This window comes from Triturus cristatus, chromosome 3_1 (genome assembly GCF_964204655.1).
Source record: "Triturus cristatus chromosome 3_1, aTriCri1.1, whole genome shotgun sequence".
Taxonomy (NCBI): domain Eukaryota; kingdom Metazoa; phylum Chordata; class Amphibia; order Caudata; family Salamandridae; genus Triturus; species Triturus cristatus.
Genome location: NC_140583.1, coordinates 1154787939 through 1154810176, shown reverse-complemented (window position 1 = coordinate 1154810176; position 22238 = coordinate 1154787939). Strand labels below are relative to the sequence as shown.

Below are 22238 nucleotides of genomic sequence, written 5' to 3'. Positions count from 1 at the left end.
CCGCAGGAACGGTTGGCGAGCAGCACTCAAATTATTGAAGCTCAAGTGTGTGGATCTCCATCTCGAGATGGGCCAGCTCGACGTGCAATGTACGCAACACACTCGCTTTCTTAGCAATGCTGACCCCTTGTAGGGCAACTTTGAAGTCTTTCCAGAGGGTGGAAGGGGAAGACACTAAGTAGTGGTTGTGCTGAAAGTATTACACTATGGCATTTCTGATCTCTGAAGACTTGTTCTCATAAGGCCCTAGGGGTAAGTCGCCATATGAAAGCTTTTCTTTGCTTATCCGGTGAACACATATCCAACAGAACCTACAGGTGATCGAACAGCGTCTTGATTGATGTTCTGCCCTTGTGGTCCAATCATCAGTGTCCGGCATCGCCAGCCAATAATCAATGGGTGAGCATGTGGAGTGAGACATTGTGATGCATGAGCCCTCAGTAGCTCCCACATGCCTAGCATGCCAGAGGTGTGAAAAGTGATTGTCAGTCATGAGAGGTTGCAGCTGCACTGCTGTGCACGGGAGTGGTCGTCAGTTATCGCTGGAGCAGTCAGCCCCCGGGTCAAGGTCCACTTCGATATCACTGCCCAACAAAACCGCACCAGGGCCCAGAGTGCCGACCAGTCTCCAAACCTCCGCAAAGAAGGCAGGATCATCAACATTGGGGCCATAGATTGACAGTGAATGCAGTGGAGTGCCCTGCATTGTGCCCGCCAACAACACATAGAGGCCCAAGAGATCACAAATGACCTGGCGAGTGCGCCAGGGGAGACCCTTTCAGAGCAGATTTGCCACACCTCTCGCATAGTTCGAGTAATAAGCCAAATGTTGTTTAACCACCTATCCCGCTCGCAAGCGCATCTGTGTATGTTCAGTGAGGTGCAGTTCTTGCAGGAAGCCGATGTCAATCTGATGTTGCTGCAGATCTCTGTACTGGGGGTGAATGTTTGACATTGTTTCAGCATTCTGTCCATCAATTGTTCTGGTGTCAAGCTAGCCTGGCTGATAAGGGGTGATACCCTGAAACTGGTCCCAGGATGCTTGTTTCCGGTCCAGGAAAGACCTGGTGTGGCAGTTCGTGCTGGACTGTTCCCATGGGGAGCAGGGTCAAGACTGATTTGCACATGGCTGGGTCTAAACTGTAATGGCATGGTGCACAAAAAAAGATGGTTTTAGGCCTAGATCTCTGTACTGGGGTAAATGTTTGACATTGTTTCAGCATTCCGTTCATCAATTCTTCTTTCTACAGCTGCAGAAAGGCCAGCACATGTTGCGCCTTGCGCTTGCCATTTTGGCCCCACATAGCCATGTTAAGCACCTAATCGAGCGCATATGGGGCAGGGGAAGGAAAACTGGTCGACTCAAGTAAGTGAAAGATGCACTGCGCTTGAAAATAAACAGGAGAGTGCTGAGTGGCCAAGGGAACATGACATTTCCTGCTGTAAAACAGCTGCAAACAACAACGTTACCCAAATAATCCACTCACCACCCACTTTGACCCCCCAAATAGGCCAAATCTGCCCATCCCTCCTCCGAAACATCTCCAACTTGATGACCTTAGGAGTAAACCAGGAACATATTCCCCAGGGGTGAACTAGGGGTCCGACACTCTCCCAGCCACATGGCAGCTGGATGGCCAGAGTTATCACAGGGACATGTCTAAGGCCTGCCAGGACAAGCTGCCATCCTAGTCCGCAGCAGGGGTTACCACTACAATGTCCCAGCAGGGGCAACACTGCCCTGTCACCAGTCCTAAAGATGGGTCACAGGTCTCAATTCACAGTTACTCATTTTCACTGAGATGCCCAGACTTCAGGGACAGTAACGGTACCTGTTGACTGTGACTGCGGGGTCAGTGGTCACCATGGCCTCTGCCCCAAAATTGCTGAGCACCTTGTTGAGGTTGGATTGGCTAATTGTATGGGGTACCTCTGCCAAAACAATGAGGGCTGCCGAGGTTGCTGAGGTGGGGCAGATAAGACATGGTGGAGTGCTGTGACCCTATTCTCGTTAATCGGCTTGAGAGCATAATCTGCCTTGCTCCCAAACCGGCGAGTCACATCAAAAGGCTTGTTGTCAATGAGGGACTACTGGACATCGCTTGAAAAAACAGTTAACCGCAGCCAAGTGTGGCGGCGAATGGCAACACTATTGCCAATGGCCATGAAATGGTGTCCAAGCCACAGTGAAGTGTCAACTTTGTGGAGGCGCTAGCGAGACCGATCGCAAGATGGCCGCCATTGTGTGAGGCTCTGCCAGCTGGAGCTGCTTATCTGCTAATAATCTGCCCTAAAAGGTGGCATCGGGACTCCACAGAAGGCTGCCCACATTTGTGATGCCCATCCTAACTAAACTACCCCTGTGGCATTGCTGCTGAGGACATAGTATAGCTGTTTAATGCCTTCAACTGTGCGGGGCCTATCTTCTGCTGCCGCGAGGTGCGGGTCCGGTGCTCCAATTATGACGGCAGCTGAGCCGCATTGCTGGAAGTGACCCAAAACATGCAGCACTGCAGCTGCCCCTGCGGCATAGATTGCGGTCGTCATGGAGGCCCCTAAGGGGTTGACGGGAGTTGCCCTGACCGCTATGCGGATCAGCCCCCCAACTGCGGAGTTGCGGCTTCTGTAGCCAGCCAGGACACATTTCAGCCTGGGAGGCCCCCGTACGAGTGTGAGACCAGGTGAGGAGACTGGGGCACGTGCCGCACCTTGTAATTATACTGGCCCCTGGAAAAGTGTTGCAGGCTGCTGATCTTGCCCTGATCTTGCCCTGCATGCCATTCCAGCATGCCTGCTATGACTGTGACATTAGAAGGTTATCATAAGCCTCTTCTATTCATCTGGTATTTGGACAATACACAACATGAGAGAGTGAATGAATTCACCTATCTTGTTATTGTGTTAAGTCAATTGGTAAGTAGTACCTACCAGTACCAGAGGTCACTGTCCATAGCATATGGAAATGGTATGAATCCATTGTTTTTAAGCACGGTAAGGAGACAGGTGCAACTAGTAAAGCGAGCCTATGCGGTGAAAATCTCTTCTACCCTCAGTCTTGGGATACACATACAAAAGCCTACATACATACATACATACATACACATAAGCCTGCGTACAAAAAAATGGGATCAGTGGAAGGCATCATTTTGGAGAAAAAAATCTTTCTCTAACAGTGCACTTACAGGGTTGTTTAACATTAATCTTGGCTTAGTTGGGATCTGACTATGGATGGAGACCTGCAGGATTATTCATTTCACTAAATGCTTGGGCTTCTGCGAAGAAAGAGGGACCAGGGTTGTGGGGGTGGGGATCGTTCACTGTGTGCTGAATTCTTGACCCTAGCGCCTGTCTATGATTTGAACAAGTCTTTCAGGACTCAATAACTCACCCTTAGCCTGGGAGCCTCAGTGGTGCAGACTGTGCTGTTAGCCCAGTATGTTCTGAATCCTATGTTTGGGAAGCATTTGCAACATGCAGAATCTCTAAAACCACATGTAATGTTTATTCCACAATTCCTTGAGCAACAGTAAGAAGACATGCATTCACGACTTGAGCCAAAAGCCAAGTTTTGGAATTAAGTATTACTCAATATATTATGGCCACAACACTCTTTCGTGAGTAACTACATGGGGTACTAATTCCAGAGGATGATTGTTGTTAGTTGTAATGTTTTCTTTTAATATGTATTGCTTTGCTTTGTTTCTAGTCCTACCTCTAGTGGTAACTTCTTTAAAGCAATAACAGACCTGGTCAGTAAGCACCATCTCTACCTGACATTTGTTTGTGTTTTTTACAGGAGATGAATAAAATTGGAGAAGCTGTGATATATTTTCAAAGAGCCGCAGAGTTGCAGTATCAGGTCCCCATTGAGTGCCTGCTTTCCTTAGGATATGTGGCGTCCTGCAAACTAATGACAAGTATGTTAGTATCTTGCATTATGTGCAATTTAAATGAGTCAATTGCATGATGGTATACATATTGAAACTGAATTTCTCTTAAGCAAGAGTAGGTTTCTTGATGGGGGAGGAGTAGCAGCGAGTCTTTACTTCTGCATCATAGGATTGTCATAAAAGTTGTAAACACTAGAATAATCACACTTGTATGCAGAATCCCAAAGCACCTTTTCAGAAAATAGATTTCTGCATTGCAGGATCTTCATTGACAGTCAAAAATGTTAGAAAAATGTATTGCGGCATGCGTGGACTCTGTTACACTTCAAAATGCTTGTCCAAACTGATAGGTGTAAAATACAAGATGTTTAGCACTATTAAGGACATAACCAAAGATTTTACCAAAAATTAGGCTGCCAATCCTCTCAAAACTGCATTGCAGCACCTACGCCCAAACTGTTGTATATATGTCTATATTGAGGGAAAAGCTCAGCCTGATAAGTTTACATTAAATAAGACGAATAACAACATCCTAAGACACCAGGAACTTCCACTACCCATGATGCTTTGTACTGGCAATTGCCTCACTAAGTCTGTTTTTTTGGTTCCTAGAAAACATTTGTTTTGTCATACCTCAGTTTGAGAAATTTTTATCACAGTTTCCATTTTTTCATTTTCATTTTCACTCAAAATCTTTACATCTGCCAAGCCTGGAAACCTATTTTTTGCAGTTTCTCTTTGTCAAATGCCCCTCCTTTGGGAAAAAAGAAGGCTACTTCTGACCCACACAGGGTATATTTGATGTGTCTCTCCTCTTCGCATTCAAGTGAAAGAATGTGAATGTTGAACAAAGATGCAGAGGAGGACTTTTAAAGAGCATGTCAGACCTGAGGGTGAATGAGGAGGAATAGTGGAAGAAGGTAACACCTGAAAATTCCTTCAGCTGCTCATCCTCTAGAGAGAAGGCAGCAGTTCATTAGGACTCCAACAGAGGGATATCTAGGTAAAGACAATCTGGGAAAGGTGAAAGGAGGCATCAGCATTGCCATTCTAATTTTCATTTTGTTTTGCTTTTTTAGAACATGATATCTCTGTTGAAGCATTCAGCCTCTATGTTCTTGCTGTCAAAGGCCAGCTCAATGGTGACTCAGAGACACCATTACCGGTTTACAAATCAGTTAAGACATTTCAAACTGACGGCGATATCTTCAGCATTGACATCAAAGAGCTCTACTCATGTCTCTCTCGCCCTCTATACTGATGCTTTATTTAATGTTGCCCCAACAATCTCCAAAGTTAGAATTGCCATTGTACCAGTTCTCAACATTGCCATATTCACGTTGGGATTCCCGTCCATGTCCCTGAGACACCTGAACAACTAGCAATGCAACCTGTGGCAACTTCACGCTTTAATATCCCTGCAGAAGACCAAGTAGGGACCTCACTGAGAACTTAAAACCTGCCTCCACTTCCAAGGATAGTTTGACATCCAACCTCTGTTGCCTATAAGGAAGATGCTTGTAACACCTAGAGAGTCTCCAGTTGATGGCACTCCACCTCATGTGCCTCTCTAATTGCTGAGTCCAAGCACAATCCCAAAAGACACAGGTGACTCAGGTCTCCTCCTGAACCGTCTTCCAAGTCACACTCTGATGGTGAAGACACCAGCTCTTCCTACACTGGTACATTTAATACACCTTCTCCCTCAAGGAGAAATTCCTTATACCTGCACCCTTGAATACCGCCATCCCATGCCTCCTTAAGATATACAAGCCTCCCAGAGAGGATTCAGCCTTTTATAGTCACGTCAGGCACATTTTGATAGAGACGTCTAGCCGCTGATTCCATATCTTTTCAATTCTCCCCAGGCACTAGACTGGATCCGGAAATTTTTCAGCAGTACCTCTGCGTGCCAGGGGATGTCGTCGTGCAACTTCGTGATGACATTGACTCCGGTTGTGACGTCAGTGAAGTCATACAAGTCCCTTCAGGCACGCGGACGTCAGTTTCTTTTTTTGTGCCCTACAACGCAGATCCGGAGAAGCGGTTCCTCAGGCCGTTTTCTGTCCTCCTTTGACAGTTTTTGTCAGTTGGAAAAAGTGTGCCTTTTCTCATGTCTTCATGCTTTAAGGCTTGTGGGTCTTGTGCAGGACAGATGTCAGCTATAGACCTGCATTTCGTTTGCATGTGGTGATTGGGAGAACACCACGACTCAGAAGATTGCTCTTCCTGACAGATTCTGAAGTTGAATGTGCTCAAGGAACACTGAATGAAACGCTTGGCGGGGCAGCTGACGCGGTCTTTGGACACTTCACTTTTGTTTCGGTTGTCTACTTCTCATTCGGAGGTACGGGGGCCATTCCAGGAGCTGGAGCCATTCATGGGGACATCGTTCTCCATCGAAAGGTAAACGTAGGCTGTTCAAGTTGCGGCCCCCCCCACTTCGCCACGTAGAGACACTGTCTCTCACGGCTCCTCCTCCTCGCCAGTTGAAGAGTCCAGACGCAACACCGCCTGCGCCTCCCCGTCTTTCCGAGACCCAGGGCATCGATTGCCCAAATGAGAGAATGCTATAATTTTCTGAACTTTTTTTTGGGCCTCGTCCCCTTTCCCCTTGGGTGCCGTCGGGCCCCATGGAGGTGAGAGGAGCCACGCTGGTGGGTTCGCCCTCGGTTGGGGATCTGAGATGTTTGGTCGGCACCGGCCGACCCCGCTTTGGCGCCGGTGCACAATATTTCTGGGTTTCCAATTTTGGTGTCTATCCTAGATCAACCGACTCCAGCATTGACGTCGACGGCGCCAATCAGAGCCATTTCTCCTCCTCCTATCAGGATCAATCAGCGTAGGGTGCGAATTCGATAGAACCAACTGGAGGTAATGTTTTTACACTTCCCTCTCATTGTGGGGCTTCTGAAACTCATTGTGTAGGCTGAGCTAGTACAGCCTATTACTGACATTATTCCACCTCTTGTAGAGGAAATTTAATTTCTGAACTTAGTGAGGCTAGTGGGCTGGAATCTTCCCTGGCATCAATACTACTTTCTCCTCCTAGTCTTTCTTCTGAGGCAAGTTCCCCTTTTGCAGATATGTTAAGGAGAGTGGTTATGGTTTTGGAATTAACTCTTCCTGCGGCAGAGAAGTCCACTGATCCCCCCCCTGATGTTTTTTTAAAAACTCTTTTTATTGAACAAAACAACAAACAGTGCAGTTAGCCATTTGACAGTAGCCAGGTACAACACAGGTGTATTCCACTTTCTGTGTAACAATCCAGAACATTTCAGTATTATTGTATCAACCCCTCAGCATTCGGTAACTCTTGTGACCTCTCCTCCCTCTGCCGTAACTCGACCGTAGGCGACAGACATATTTCGCCACTATATGTGTTCCAAGCCGCCCACTTATGATCCTCTATTTTTAAAGACCTCCTTCTCCGCTATCATGACCCTGTCCATGTCCCCTTCCCATTCTTTTATTAGTGGTGGTTCCCCGACTTCCCATTTTTGTGCTATCTTCCGCTGTGCGAGGGCCCACCCCAATGAAACCCATGATTTTTCGGTTTGAGTTAAGTCAGTGGCTTCCCATATATTTAATAAACAGTGTTTTGGGGTGTTGTTAAGTCCAACCCCCCCCCCCCCCCCATGTTTTCCATGTGCGATGTGACCGTATTCCGGTATGTTTGGACAATCGGACATTCCCGCATTGTGTGAAAGAAAGTTCCCTCTTGGGAGCATTGTCTGAGGCAATGTGTATCGGTCTTCCTTCCCATTTTAACCAGAACTCTTGCTGCCAGGTAGCCTCTATGCAGGGTTTTAAGTTGAACCAGTCTCAGTCTCATGGGGATGGCAATTTCCATGGGGGAGACCAGAGCGTCTCGCCAGTCATCGCCCTCAAAGTCTCCCACATCTGCCTCCCATTGCTGCCTCAGACGTGCCAACAGGTCTGGTTGTTTGTTAATTAGTTTCTGATATGTTAGGGATATGGCTTTCTTAGGCATGGGGTCTAGTATCAATCTGTCTTCAAGAGGGGATGCTTCAGGTAGCGGGCCTCCCTCAGGTATCGCTGCTTTGAGGGCATGGTTAATCCGTAGGTACCTGAAGGTTTCGGACTGTGCTAATTGGTATTCTTTCTGTAGGTCTGCAAATGTTAGCAACCCCTTTTTGTTCCACATGTCTCCTACTGATGAGATGCCTATCATGTTCCATTTATCAAACCCAGGGCAGGTGCTAAATTGGCCCAGCCATTCGTGCTCCCAGAGTGTGGTTAACTTTGTGATTTTCTTTGTGCCATCCTAGTTTTTTAGTGGCCAAATGCCACATTTCTATGGTGCGGACCTTAGGCCTGGTAAGGAGTAGTTGTTTGTGATTTGTGTAGAGTGCCCTATGGTATCCTCCCTGCCCCATTAGACACCTATCCGTGCGGAGGCTCTGATCAGTTTGTTGAACCGTGGACCCAGCGATTGATTACCGTCAGCTGGGATGCCCAGTAATAGAGCTTAAGGTCGGGTAGTGCGATCCCGCCGTCCTACCATTCCCTCGTTATACTCTGCATCGCGATATGCTGTGCCCTCCCGTCCCACAACAGAGTTCGCACTGCACTGTCGATGCTTGAGAAGTAGGAATCTGGGACTTTGAAGGGGGTATTTTGCAGTGCATACAAAAAGTGGGGCAGAGCTAACATTTTGAAGAGGGTTGCTCGTCCCAGGAGGTCCAGTGGAAGGGCTCGCCAGTATCTGACATCAGTGCGCAAATGGATTAAAGGCCCCTGCAGGCTGGTTTAATAAAATTGGGTTGGTGGTTACAGAAAGTCCCAAATATCGTAAACCGTCTTTTGCCATGGGGATGTCATAGTCTTTTAGCAATTTAGGTCTTGGGCCGTGCAATAGGAATAGTTGAGATTTAGACCAGTTTATTGTGTACCCTGAGTGATTACCAAATATTCAAAAAATGTGAAGGATACGGTGGATTGATGACCCTGGGATGCCATATATAGCAATATGTCATCTGCATAGAGGGAAATTCTGTCCTCATGGTGCTCTGTCCACTTGAGTCCCAGTATCAAGGGATTTCCCCTTACCCAAATTGCCAGTGGTTCTAACACCAGTCCAAATATTAATGGCGACAGGGGCACCCTTGTCTGGTTCACCCAACCAGTTGGATCTGCTGTGATGTTTACCACAATTTGTGCTATTGAGTCCATATATAGGAGCTTGATCCACTTTATGAAGTTGGGTTCAAAACCCATTCGCTCCAATACAGCAAAATTGAAGGGCCACTCAATAGTGTCAAAGGCCATTTTGACATCTTGTGATAACAGGGCTATGTCCTCTCGTATCGTGTCCACCCTACCCAGAGCATTATGCAGGTGACGTATGTTTAAAGCAGTGTTTCGGCCCGGCAGGAAGCCTGATTGATCAAGGTGTACCAGATTTGCGATCAGGGGGATGAGTCTGTAGGCTAATACTCTAGCGAGTATTTTGGCCTCCGGAGTAAGGAGGGAGCTGGGCCGATATGCCTGACAGTCGTTTGTTGGTTTGCCCTGTTTGTGTATTACCACGATTGTAGCTAGTCGAATCTCAGCTGGCAAGAGACCCTTTTTATAGCTCTCTAGGTACATTTGGCGAAGGTAGGATGTCAGCTTGGCGGCTGCTAGCTTAAAGAACTCAATCTGGTGCCCGTTAGGTCCCATGGCCTTACCTGAGCGTATGTCTCTGATCGCAGTTTGTATCTCTTCTGCTGTGGGGTCTCCTTTGAGGGAATCCCGTTCTTCAGGGGAGAGGCCGCTGACCTGGATAGTGGTCAGGAAGCTTCAGGCACCGAGTGCCGTGGATGCCAACACCGACATGTAGACTGTTTTAAAGTAGGCGGCGTACTTCTCTACTATATCTTGTGGGTCGGTTATTTCCTCCCCCTCGGACCCCGTCAGCTGGTGGACCCATCTATGCACCTGCTCCCGTCGCTCAAGCCAAGCGAATAATTTACCGTTCTCTCCCCATGTTCATATATCTTGTAGTATATGGTCTTTTGTCTGGCCCTAGCTGTCTCTGTAAGAAGCTGCCTATAGTCTAGTTTTTGGCCTCTAGCATTTGTTTGATTGTGTCGTCGGTTGCACGGGCTAAGCTATTCTCACCCATTAAAATATCTTCTTCTAATTGCTCAGTGCGCCTCTTTAGTTCTTTTTTGTGCCCCACCATTAGAGCCAGAGCTCTACCTTTTATGACGCCCCCAAATGCTCCCCATGTAATTACGATTCTCCTATTACCATGACTAGAGAATCTGGATTTCATTAAAGACACGGAGGCTGACATTATGCAGTGTCTTTTAATGCAGTCTCCAAGCAGCCGCATACATAACAATACAAAGGTTCCAGAAAAGAACATTGAATGAACATAAATTGCATGAGCTGACAACAATCTGCCTCTTTTAAATGACGTGGAGAAAATAAGTAAGTTCAGAGATATGATAAACTTCTGTGATTCCTGATTGAAGACTTTTAAAGCTTCTAAAGGATCTTAGTGGAGGCGTGAAGAAGGAAGTAACCAAACGAGGAGTAAACCAAGGCGACGAGCGGTTATGATGAAGGGTTACCTGAAAAGAGGGAGAGCAGAAAATGTCTCCAGAACAAGCAAAGAATATAACACCTAGATAAATTAGGAAATTAGAGTTATTTCAAAAGCATCACAGGTATCAATATAAACAAATAAGCATTGATGAGGAAATCACCAAACACTAGGGAATGGGATGGGTGGGATAATGTCAGCCTCCGTGTCTTTTGATGAAATCCAGATTCTCAAGTCATGGTAATAGGAGAATCACAATTTCATTACAAGAACGGAGGCTACATTATGCTTGTTGGTAGCTTTGTAACACTACATTAGACATATGTTCGATAGGCTTGCAGTAGTGCCGTGCAAATGTGCTAGCGTTCGATCAGTCGGCCGCTTTAAGAATGTCATCCAACTTACCTCCAGACCATAGAGATTTACTGGTCATAGCACCTCTAACAGAAATTTTGTTAAATCAATACCTTTTAAGTTCATGACCGGTTTAACCCATCTAGCAATGGAAGTTGAGGTTATAGCTTTGAGGTTTAACAAAGGGAATGAGAAGTTGTTTCTTATCTGCGGGGTGTAGAGTAGACATTCTCTGATCGTATACTCGCATGCACTCAACCACACAGAGTTTTGGGCAAGGGTCGAAACGTGGATAGAAGATTGAATCAGACATGGTTTTGGTTCTTCTGTAAATTTCGAATTTGACCCCAAAGATGTTATAAGATCTATTAGAGATCTCTAGGGCTTTGACGTCAGAGACCCTACGACAGGAGATAAGACATAGAACAGTTGCAAGCTTGATGGAGAGGAATTTTCTATTCAGAAGGGAATTATCTGGCCAGGAGTTGAAAAGGTCCAGGATTAAGTTTACATCCCAGAGGGTTTCGTATTTGGGTTTTGGAGGTCTTCTTAGCCGAATGCCTTTCATTATTCTGCAAACAATGGCATTTTTACCAACCGTTTCCCATTGACGAGTATATGGCCAGCGGAGATGGCCTATCTATAGCAATTGATAGACCTATAGCTTAAACCTTTATCAAATTGTTCAACCAGAAAGTTCACTACGTCAATGATAGGTGCCTGTAGGGAATCCAAGTTCCTTTCCAGGCACCAACGGACCCAGAGTCTTCAAATGTTGTTATATCTGTAGTGAGTGCCTGGGGCCCAAGACTCTCTGAGGAGAGTTGCAGCTGATAATGAAAGCTTTGAGATTTCATTGGATCTCCTGACACTCTCCAAGCAAGAAGGTTCAAACTCCCTGTTTGGATTAGGGGGTGAAAACCTCAGTTTACGTCTGTTAGGAGATTCTCTTGGGAAGGGATTAGGAAGGGGGGGTTGCATGCAAGTTCCAGAGTGGTGGGGAACCATGCCTGAGAGGGCCAGAACGGAGTTATCAGGACAAGGGAGCATTGGTCTTGTCTCACTTTCTACAAGACCCTTTGAATCATGGCAATGGGAGGAAATGCATATGCATTGATTCCGGACCAGGGTTGGAGAAAAGCGTTCACTGCTAGGGCACCGGGATCGGGCATCCAGCTGAAATATTTATTGAGTTGTGACGTTAGTCTGCTCGCAAAAAGGTCTATTTCTAATGGGCCCCAGATCTTGTTCAGGGTTCTGAAAATGAAAACATTGAGATTCCAATCGCTGTGATCTAACAGGAATCTGGAATTCCAATCCGCAGAGATGTTCGACTTCCCGGGAAGGTATTCTGCTTTGAGCGCAATTTTGTGCTCCAGACAGAACATCCAAAGTCTTCTGGCTAGATTGTGAGGTCGGCAGATTTGGTACCTCCCAGACGATTGATGTAAGCAACCGCGGACATGTTGTCCATCTTTAAGATGACTGACCTCCCTTGGAGAGAATGTTTGAAGCTCATTAGGGCAGAAAGGCCAGCTGTTAGCTCCAAATAATTTATGTGGTGAGAAGATTCCTCTTGGGACCAGATCCCGCCCGTGTTCTGATTGAGAAGGCATGCACCCCAACCATGGAGGGAAGCATCTGATTCTAAGATAAAATCTGGCTCTGAACCAAAGATTGCTTTGCCATTCCATGCCTCAAGGTTGTCTAGCCACCAGGTTAGTTCCGATAGGACTTCCTGTTCCAGGGTAATCCGATCTTCGTACCAGAGACCAGATCTTAGGGCTCTTCCTTTTATCCTTTGTAGGGCCTGATAATTCAAAGGCCCTGGAAAAATCGCCTGAATAGAGGAGGAGAGAAGGGCGAGAAGTCTGGCTAGTTCCCTCAGGGGAAGGTCTTGTTGTCTCAAGACGTGTCTTATCTCTTTCTTGATCTTTGTTATTGTGGCGGAAGAGAGAAGAAGGAGGCTCTTGGAGGTATCCACTGTGAATCCGAGGAACTCCAGAGATTTGGAGGGAGTCAGGATAGATTTTTCTTTGTTTATAATGAATCCTAGACTCTCTAGGAGATCCACTACGGTTTTCAGGTCTTGGAGTATTTGTGGAAGGTCATGCTGCATGATCAAAATGTCGTCGAGATATATGATAAGGCGGATACATCTTTCTCTTAGGAAAGAGGCAATCGTTCTCATGACCTTAGTAAAGCACCAAGTGGCAGAAGAAAGCACGAAGGGGAGGGCCTGGAATTGATAAAGATGATTTTTCCACATAAATTGGAGGAACGGTTGATGGATTTGGGCCATAGGAATGGTGAAATAGGTGTCCTTTAAATCCCGTTTGGCCAAACAGTCTCCTTCCAAGAGGATGAATCTCAGGAGGTGGATACCCTCCATCTAGAAATGTCTGTACACTAGATATTTGTTGAGTTGTTTTAAATTTATTACGGGTCTCCAACCTTACCCTTTTTTCTCTATGAGAAATAACGTTCTAATAAATGTTAAAGTATCCAAGGGTACCTCTATTATTGCGCCTTTTTGGAGTATGGACGAGATCTCCTCTTCTACTATCTTTTGTTTGTCTTGAGAGAGAGGCATGTCTCTTGGGAATGAGGTTTGTGTGGGTATTTGGACGAAATCTATCATAAAGCCCGTGACAGTGTTTAGGACCCAGGGATCCTGAGTTATTAACTTCCAATTTTGGAAAAAATGTTTGAGTCTGCCTCCCACCTTTAAGGAAAACGAAGGGGGAAGGAGGGAGGGGAAGGACACTTACTTGGTGGGTTGGAGCTGAAGGGGCCACGAGATCTAAATCCACTTGAACGTGTTCCTCTCCCACGCTGGGGGTAGAAGGTAGGAGTGTTGAATTGTTGGTATCCACGTCCGAAGTCACGTGATCTTTAATAGGGCCTCTGGCTGAAACGACCGGAAGAAAGGCCCCTTCTTCCGGTCCATCCAAAAAGGTTATTGTTAAAAACCTTTTTTATATTTTGCTGGGCCTTGTCTAGGGCAGTAAAATTTGAGACATATTTGCCAAGCGACTTGATAAGGTCTTCACCGTAAAGGAGGCCTTTAGGATTGTTAGATGGTTCTTTATCGGCCATATCACTCAGCTTGGGATTAATCTTAGTAAGAATTATTCTGCGCCTCTCGGTATTAAGGCTAGCGTTGGCATTGCCTTATAGAATCAGGGCTCTCTGGCTCCAGCCTCTTATCAATTCAGTGTTGAGAGGTGTACCACGGATGTGGCTCTCCTCGGCGGAGTCTAAAATTCTGGCAAAGGGACCCAGGACGTCAAGAAGATGGTCCTGGCACCCTTTTAGGGATTTCTCCATTCCTTTTCTAGGGTCCCGACTGAGCTTAAAGAGAAATTTTATGAGCTCGAGTTCCAAGTTAGGGGTTTGACAGATTTTTTCTTCGATGGAAGGTCTGGAGCATTCAGCTCTTAGGATATTCCTTGTTTCCCTCTCAAGGAGGTTACAAAGCCATTTTTTAATAAACTTTGCGACGTGGTCTTGGGGCCACCATTCTGAGGATCTAGGATGTTTGAGGTTAAGAGGGGAGAACATTTCTTCCCCTAGGGGATCAATGATAATATCTTTCGAGGATGTGGGAAGAGCTTCCTCGTTTTTGTAAAATTCATCATGCTCTTCATCCAGATCTAAGACGTGCTCGTCAGGCACGTCTGATAAATCATTATCGTTAAAAAAGTCGTCTCCTATGTTATTTTGAGCACTACGAGATTTTGTGCCGCTAGGGACACCCATGAATTTTGTGCCGCTATGGGCACCCACGTTAGTTGTGCCGCTGAGGATACCCAGGGAGTTCGAGGTGCGAAGACCTCCAGTAAGTGTTGAGGTGCTAAGACCTCCCAGGTTTGAAGAGGTGCTAGGACCTCCTAGTGTGCTCATAGGGGTATTATTATTATTATCTAGATTTTTGCTTTTTTTGGTTCTCTTACCCTTAGCTCAGATGCATCATCAAGAATGACTTCACTATTCTCATCCTCCTGAGTAGGGAGTGGTCTCTTAGATGGGATGACCTGGCTTAAGGTCTCCATCATACATGTCCTCATCCCAGTTTGTATCATTTTCCTAAAGGTTTCTTTGTCAATGTTGGGGGTAGTGGCGCTAGCATCGTCTGAATCATAGTCCGACATTATGCCACTAAGTTGGGAGTAAAACAGCTGAGGATTTGAAAAGTAACTAGAGGGGAGAGGAGTAAGGTGAGGCAACAGAAGTGCCCTTAAATATATCAGAGAGAGAAGGGTCTGTTTAAATGCCCAGTAGATGGCTCAAGGGTCTGTTGAAATGCCCAGTAGATGTGTCTCTTTAAATTCCCCCTTTTTTAATTTTTTTATTAGGCAAACAGTAGATTTTAAAATTAGGCCTGGAAAGAGGCTACCGGTGCTTAGAAGAACAGCTGGTGTACAAACGAAGCCTAGGCAAACAGCTGATCGGCAACTGCTGATCGCAAGGGCTGGTTGTCATGGGAATATCCATGGAAAGACCAGAGTTAAGGAAGAAAGGCCCTTGGCAACCCTAGGACGGGACATCCGCGTTGCCAAGGTACTTTCCTCTGAATTTTACCGCGATGCAGGGAGGCGATGTGTGTGAGACGCGGCCTGCAGCGCGAAGGAGGGAAGAGTCGGGCCTGCTGCCTGAACTAAAAAACGGGAGCGCTTTGGGTCCAGAAAAGGCTCGAGGGCCAGTTAGGCCGTGGGGGATACACAGAAGTCAGAATTAGAGCGCTGAGCGAGGCGTGTTTTAAAAGGTAATTAAGCGCAAGTAACGTAAATAGCTTGGAAAGAAAAGGTTAAAATACAAGAATAAACGCAAAAGAAAGGCGTGAATGAGGGGGCAATGGGGGCTTACCTGATTGAAAAGGAAAAGAAGGGAGATCTCCGTAAATTGGAGATCGGTAAGGTGAGGGGTGGGGAAATGGGTGGGGGATAGGCCACCAATGTCCACCTGAAATGTAAAAAAGCAAGCTTATTGGAATATAACAGAAGATAAGAAAAGAGTTACTTATCTGCTCGGAGCCGCTTTTAAAAGGCGAGGTAATTGAACCAACATTTTCGTTAATATATAGTTCTGTGTCTTTGAACAGTTCTTCTTTAATATGCCCATGGGTTGATTGTGAGGGTTGTGCGTCTTGGCTGGAGACCCGTTGTCATTCTAGTCAGCACTGGGGAGTGGTCTGAGTTACCCCTCGCTAAGCACCGCGCCTCAATGAAGTCAGGGACATCTTCAGTGTGGGTGAGTATGTAATCAATGCAGGATTGGCTAATATGGGCCCCTGAGTGAAAGGTAAATTGGCTGGTAGTGGGGGTTCAGCTGCCTCTAGATGTCGACCAGGCCAAGGGCCGAAAGAAAATCTGCCAGTTTGGACCCAGTGCCAGGGTCTCTACGTGGAGGTCGTCGATCGATCAACTCTTCCAGTGTTGGGTTAAAGTCACCTCCTATCACTAAGGTACCCACCAGGATATCTAAGATGAATTTACTCAGGTCATGTAGTGTGGTTTGCTGCAGTGTTGGGGGAACATATATTGACGGTACATTCAGGGGTTTCCCTTCCAAAGTGCCAGTGGCAGCTGCGAACCTACCCTGTCCGTCTGTCCATTTTTTACTGACCATGTAGGGGCAGGCAGTTCTTTTGGAGAAGAATGCCCATCCCTTGGGAGCTAGGGGTGAATATTGCGGGTGTTATGAGTTGCTAACTCCATTTGTTCAAGGTTTTGCATGTGTTGCCAATTAAGTGTGTCTCTTGCAATAGAGCTATGTCTGGCGCTTGGCGTTTTAGGTATTGGAGGACGATTCCTCGTTTTAGTTTGTCTCCTAGCCTGTTCACGTTCCATGTGAGGAACTTCAGGTCCCTACCCATATTTCTAGTCATGGTGGTGAGTGTGTGTTATGTGATGGCGCCTTGGTGGAGAATATACATATGTCCCTTTTCAAGGGGTGAGTGCCGAGCAGAGATATGTCTATTTGTCTCGTTTTTGAACCGAGGTATGCTGACATTTTCCCTCTCTCAAACATCTTGGCTGAGATGATACTTGAGTGTGACATCCCCTTATCTCCACCTACTGGACCCCTTAAAGTTTGTGGCTGTGTCCGGTCCTGAAAGTGATCCGTGTGGTGTGCTGTGCTAAAACATAAATTACTAACTACTCTACAACCCAACAATCCCCTCCTCCCCCCACCCTGCCTCCCTGTATGACGGAGACCAACGGCCCACCTCCCAAACTGTGCAGAGTGACCTTCGCCCTCCCAACCCTGTGTTGGAGGATTCGTAGGCTCAACCTCCCCTTCCCACCTCCCTCCATTACGATCAGACAGTCTGCTACAGGAGACATTTATATACAGTTAGTTTATACTCATCTGCTCCTCTTGACGACAGCCACTGGTCGTTATATCTGCATTTCTTCAAACTGTTGGCCCCCGACAAGTTGTCCCAGGCTACTGGGTTTTCGGTAGCCTTTGGAGTCTCTACCCAGTCCAATTTGTCGGGTCTCAGGTGAGATTGTCCAAGTCTCTCCTCCATCGAGAAGTGTCCACATTCCAGATACTGGTTCAACACCTTAAGGTCAGTTCACTAACCACCCCCGATGTGTTGATCTGTCTTCCTGGGTGAGGTCTTGTCGTTTCTGCTCTTTCCCTGCTCGTCACTCCTGTCGATCCGGATTTCCTCTGTCGCCCACTCTTCGCCATCCATCAAGCCAGTCTAGTACTTCTCCTGGGTCCGTGAAAAACCAGCTTTTGCCTTCCGCCTCCACTCGCAGCTTCGCTGGAAACAGCATGGCATATTTAATGTCCCTCTCTCTGAGAGTATTTTTGACCTCCAGGCAGGAGCATCTTTGCCTCTGTACCTTTGCGGTGAAGTCAGGAAAAAACTGATATTGTGCTAGTCTCGTACTTGAGGGGTGCAGCACTCCGGCCCGTTTGAAGAATAGTGTCCTGGTCTCTAAAATTAAACACCCTCGCCAATATGGGTCGGGGGGGGTGCCCCTGCCTGGGCCTACCCCCGGTATGCAGTAAGCACGCTTTATTGAAAAATAATTGGAGAGGATTTTGGGCTGCAAGTGTTAATTCACGAGGTCCTCAACAAATAGGTCCATTGCAGGTCCATCGGCTCTCTCTGGTACTCCTAAAATGCAGACGTTGTTGCGTCTTGATCTTCCCTCGTAGTCGTCGAGCTGCGCTGTTAGAGATTCGGTACGGATTTGAAACTCAGAGACTTGCTTCTGTAGTCTTCGTGTCTGTGACAAGGTCTTGGGCGACATCTTCCACCTCTTTGACCCTTGAGTCCATTTTTCTAAGGTCTGCCCTGAGTAGGGATATATAACATAACGTGCATTTGTAAAGCGCACGTCCACCCGGAGGTATCTTGGTGCTGAATAACAGATGTTTCTTGGAGACGGAGTCTATGCGTCCCTCCAACGAGGTGTGCATGCCATTTATCGTTGCCATTACATCTTGAAGCGTGGGGGAGTCTTGTTCAGTTGGTTTATGCTGCATTTCTTGTTCCACGCCAGGGCACGACGGTCCTCCCTCCTGTAATTTCTGCCATGCAAATTTGTCTATCTTCCGTTGGTGGGAGCCACGTCCCCACTTGTCTTTGCCATTTTTACACTTGGGGCCACTGGCTCATTGTGTTGGGGTACTCACCGCTGCTTACCAGGGAGAATCCCATGTGGCCTGTCGGTTTCCACCCTCCGTAGAGCCTCAGCACCCTGGGAGTGCCCTCCGGAGGACGTTCTCAGTGGCGGTAGATTTGTATCCTGCGTGTGCTGCTGCCGTTCTTTGTTGTTGTGGCCTGGGGGCTAGGTACGCCTGATTCTATGGACCGTGTCCTTAGCCGCTCTTCAATGGTCTTGATATTATCCCTGGTGGGCCTTCAAACCAGTTGCCAGGAACGAGAAGAGAGAAGTGTTCTAGATCGTGCCTGTGTCCATTTCAAGTACCCAGCTGGTGGTCGCTGGTTCAGGGCATCACACTGTAGCCAAATATCTAAATCAGGAGTTTGAAATGCTGGATGTTGTGCATTGCAAACCCAGGAGCTCCACTTCCCCTTTCACAGCCCCCTCCGAGCTGCATGGTTTCATATATATATTAAACCATGCATCTTTAATATAATATATTATATTATATATAATAATATAATATATTATATACCTTGTTGGCAAATATTCCAACTGCAGAATAACTCTTTTTGAGATTTCCATGGGCTGGGTTGTACTTCATTTTGAGCTATTGAACCAAGTGGGGTCGTAAGTGTTTGCTGTTGGCAAGGTTTCACTTTCCTGTGTTTTCTTTTATGCTTTTGGATTTAAGAGTCTCTCAGGATACTTTTGGGCAGTCGGCATTATCATAATGCTAAATTCCCTAGGGTGTGTTATTGAAGGTGTGTGTCAGAAATCACGAGATCGTTTATCAGAAGTGCTTGCACAGGAACAGAGATGCTAATTCCCAACTCCCTCTACAAGGCAACCGGAGTTCCAGTAATATTCACCTGGACTCCGAAACCACCCTGCAGGGGGAAGGGGGGAGTGGATAAAATAATAAACAAAGAAGAGACTGGTCCTGAAACTCCGGTTCTCCGCAATCCTTCTCAGCTTCTTCCTAATGCTGTTGTCAGCTCTTGTACATGAGAACCTTAAACAACAAGATAACACAATAACTTTCTTGTTCCCTTCTGCTTCTAACACTCTCTCCCTCTCTTCGTATTTTCACCTACCCTGGGTTTCAAGCTCTGTGCCCCTCTTCTGTATGTCTGTCTTGTTGTTGGTGAATTTTCTTTCCATTCTTTTCTGTGATTCTGGTTCTTCCTTCCAACTCTTTTCTTTCAGGAGTGGATATTTTTAGCTGTCCTCTTCTTCCGTGTATTCTTCTTGAAGTGATTTTTTACTCTATACTATTCTTGCGCTAAGCTAGTGTGTTCCTTGCTTTTCCCTATTTCCAGCTACACGGTTCTAGAGAACTATGGTGAGTAGATTTATTATATTGTTTATCTCTTGTCTCTATATTAACATGTCTGTTTATTCCTCGGGGCGGATTACAGAAGACTAGGACTAACAGGTACGTCTTCTAAGAATTCTCTTCTGTCATATTCTTTTACATTTGATTTTCCCAAGCTCCTCAAAAGTACTTAGCTTCGGTCTTCTTTTTTCTGTCACCGGATGGCGCCAACGACCTCCAAATATCTGCTCGAGATCAACGGAGATGATTGGAAGTCTTCACGAAGGTTGAAGTGAATTCTTCGTCTTTTGTCTCAGAAATTCTTCAGAATCTCCTCTGTGCTTCTCTCGGAATTGTGAAAGAATTCTGACGTGGAAACTATTCAGTTACTCTGACATTATCAACTAACTCTACAGCTGCTCTCTCTAATCTACTCAGGAACTCTAATCTCTAACTGCTCTCTCTCTGAATTACCTCAGTGAAGTGCGTCGTCCTCTAGGAGCGCGCGCCTCTCCTAACCTCGGAACACCTGTGGGGAGAAAGACTAGACTGCTGCTATGCTTCCAGCGCGGCCGCCATCTTGGAGTTCCTTTTTCTATTTAATTCAGTCCATGAATTTTCCTTTGCCCATCTGTTCAGTCTTGGGCGGCCGAAAGACCCCAACGTTGCTCCCATTGTCGCCTCTTCATTCTCTGGAGGCCTGACAGTACCCCCCAACAAAGGAGGTCCTCTCATTCCTGGTTTGGTTGGGAATCTTTGATGAAATGATTTCACCAATCTAGGAGCATGAACATCTGATTCTAGTTCCCAAGACCGCTCCTCAGGACCATAGCCCCTCCAGTCTATCAAGTAATATAACTTTCCTTTTACCACTTTGGAATCTAGAATTTCTTTCACCTCGTACACAACCCCTGATTCTAACTGAATGGGTTTTGGTGTCAATTCACTGCGTAAGCCTGCTGATGCCTTTTTTAACAAGGAAACATGAAAAACAGGATGAATTTTCAATTTAGGAGGTAATTTTAACTGGTAGTTAACTGGTGAGGTTTTCTCTTCTATCAGATATGGTCCTATGAATCTGGGCTGAAATTTCCTGTTTCCTTTTAGTCTAAGGTTCTTTGTGCTTAACCAGACTCTATCTCCTTTTTCTAGGGAAGGACCCTCTCGTCTCTTTTTATCTGCATATTGTTTCTATTTCTGTTTTGCCTGTTCTAAATTTTGTTTAGCAGTTTGATGGACCCTACCCAGATGGGTCACCAGATCTTTTACTGCTGGAACGGAAATATCAGTTTGTCTAATAGTTGCATTTGGGTGTCTCCCATAATTTAAATAAAATGGGGAATAACCTGTCGAGACATTTTTGGCGTTGTTATGTGCGAATTCTGCCGCCCATAACAACTCTGACCACTCTCCTTCTTGCTTCAGAAGGAACAACCTCAAGTACTGCTCTAACTCCTGATTCGCTCTCTCAGTTTGCCCGTCTGTCTCTGGATGATAGCTAGTCGAATACTTGGCTTCAATTCCCAATCCACCCACAAAGGCCTTCCAAAAATGAGATACAAATTGTGTTCCCCTATCAGAAATAATGACCTTGGGGACCCCATGTATCTTTACAATTCGTGTAGTGAAGTGGTGGGCTAACTGTTTGGCTGTTGGAATTCCCTTTAGGGCCATAAAGTGTGCCATCTTAGAAAATGCATCTACGAACACTAGAATAGTATTATAACCCAAACTTGAAGGTAAATCCACTATTAGATCTAATGTAACTGTATGCCATGGATATGGTGGAGTGGGTAGAGGTTGCAACAACCCTTTGGGGGCCTGCCGTTCCGATTTCCCCTGTGCGCAGATCTCACAAGTTCTAACGTACTCCTCAATGTCTCTGGTCATATGCGGCCACCAATAATGTCTCTTGATCAACTCTTCTGTTTTCGTTTCTCCTTTGTGCCCTGCCAAAAGATTGTCGTGACATTCAGCCATCACCTGATTCCGTAACTCCGGGGTTGGCAAGTGGAGAGCTTCCTTAAAGTAAGGCAACTGTTGCTGAATGTTTCTTTCCTTGTCTTCCTCAACCCATTCCTGTATTTCCTCTGGGCTCATTCGTTTGAGGATCTGCTCCTTTAAGTCAGAAGATATTGTAGCTCCAATTATTTTGTCACCCGGAATTATTGTTTGATCTTTGATTTGATTCTTCTGGTCATTTGTTCCCAATCTGGATAGAGCGTCCGCTTTCCCATTCTGGGCTCCTGGTCTATAGGTAATCACGAAATCATAGTCCGCGAAGTACAATGACCAACGGAGTTGTCTTGGTGTTAGTGTCCGGGCAGACTTCAAAAATTTCAAATTTCTGTGGTCGGTGAAGACTGTCACTTGATGCTGAGCCCCCATGAGATAGTGTCGCCACTCTTTAAATGCATCCTTGATTGCCAGTAACTCTTTTTCTGTTATGGTGTAATTTATCTCTGCAGGTGTTAGTTTTCGTGATC

General features: G+C 46.1%; 1 protein-coding gene across 2 annotated transcripts in view; it reads left to right on the top strand.

The window, feature by feature from the left end:
• LOC146861664 (40-kDa huntingtin-associated protein-like) overlaps positions 1–22238 on the top strand; it is a 521777-nt gene that overhangs the window by 250303 nt on the left and 249236 nt on the right. For both annotated transcript variants that reach the window (XM_085646014.1, XM_085646015.1), the window contains exon 6: positions 3797–3917. In XM_085646014.1, the coding sequence (XP_085502140.1) occupies positions 3797–3917 (121 nt within the window). The remainder of the gene's footprint in view (positions 1–3796; positions 3918–22238) is intronic.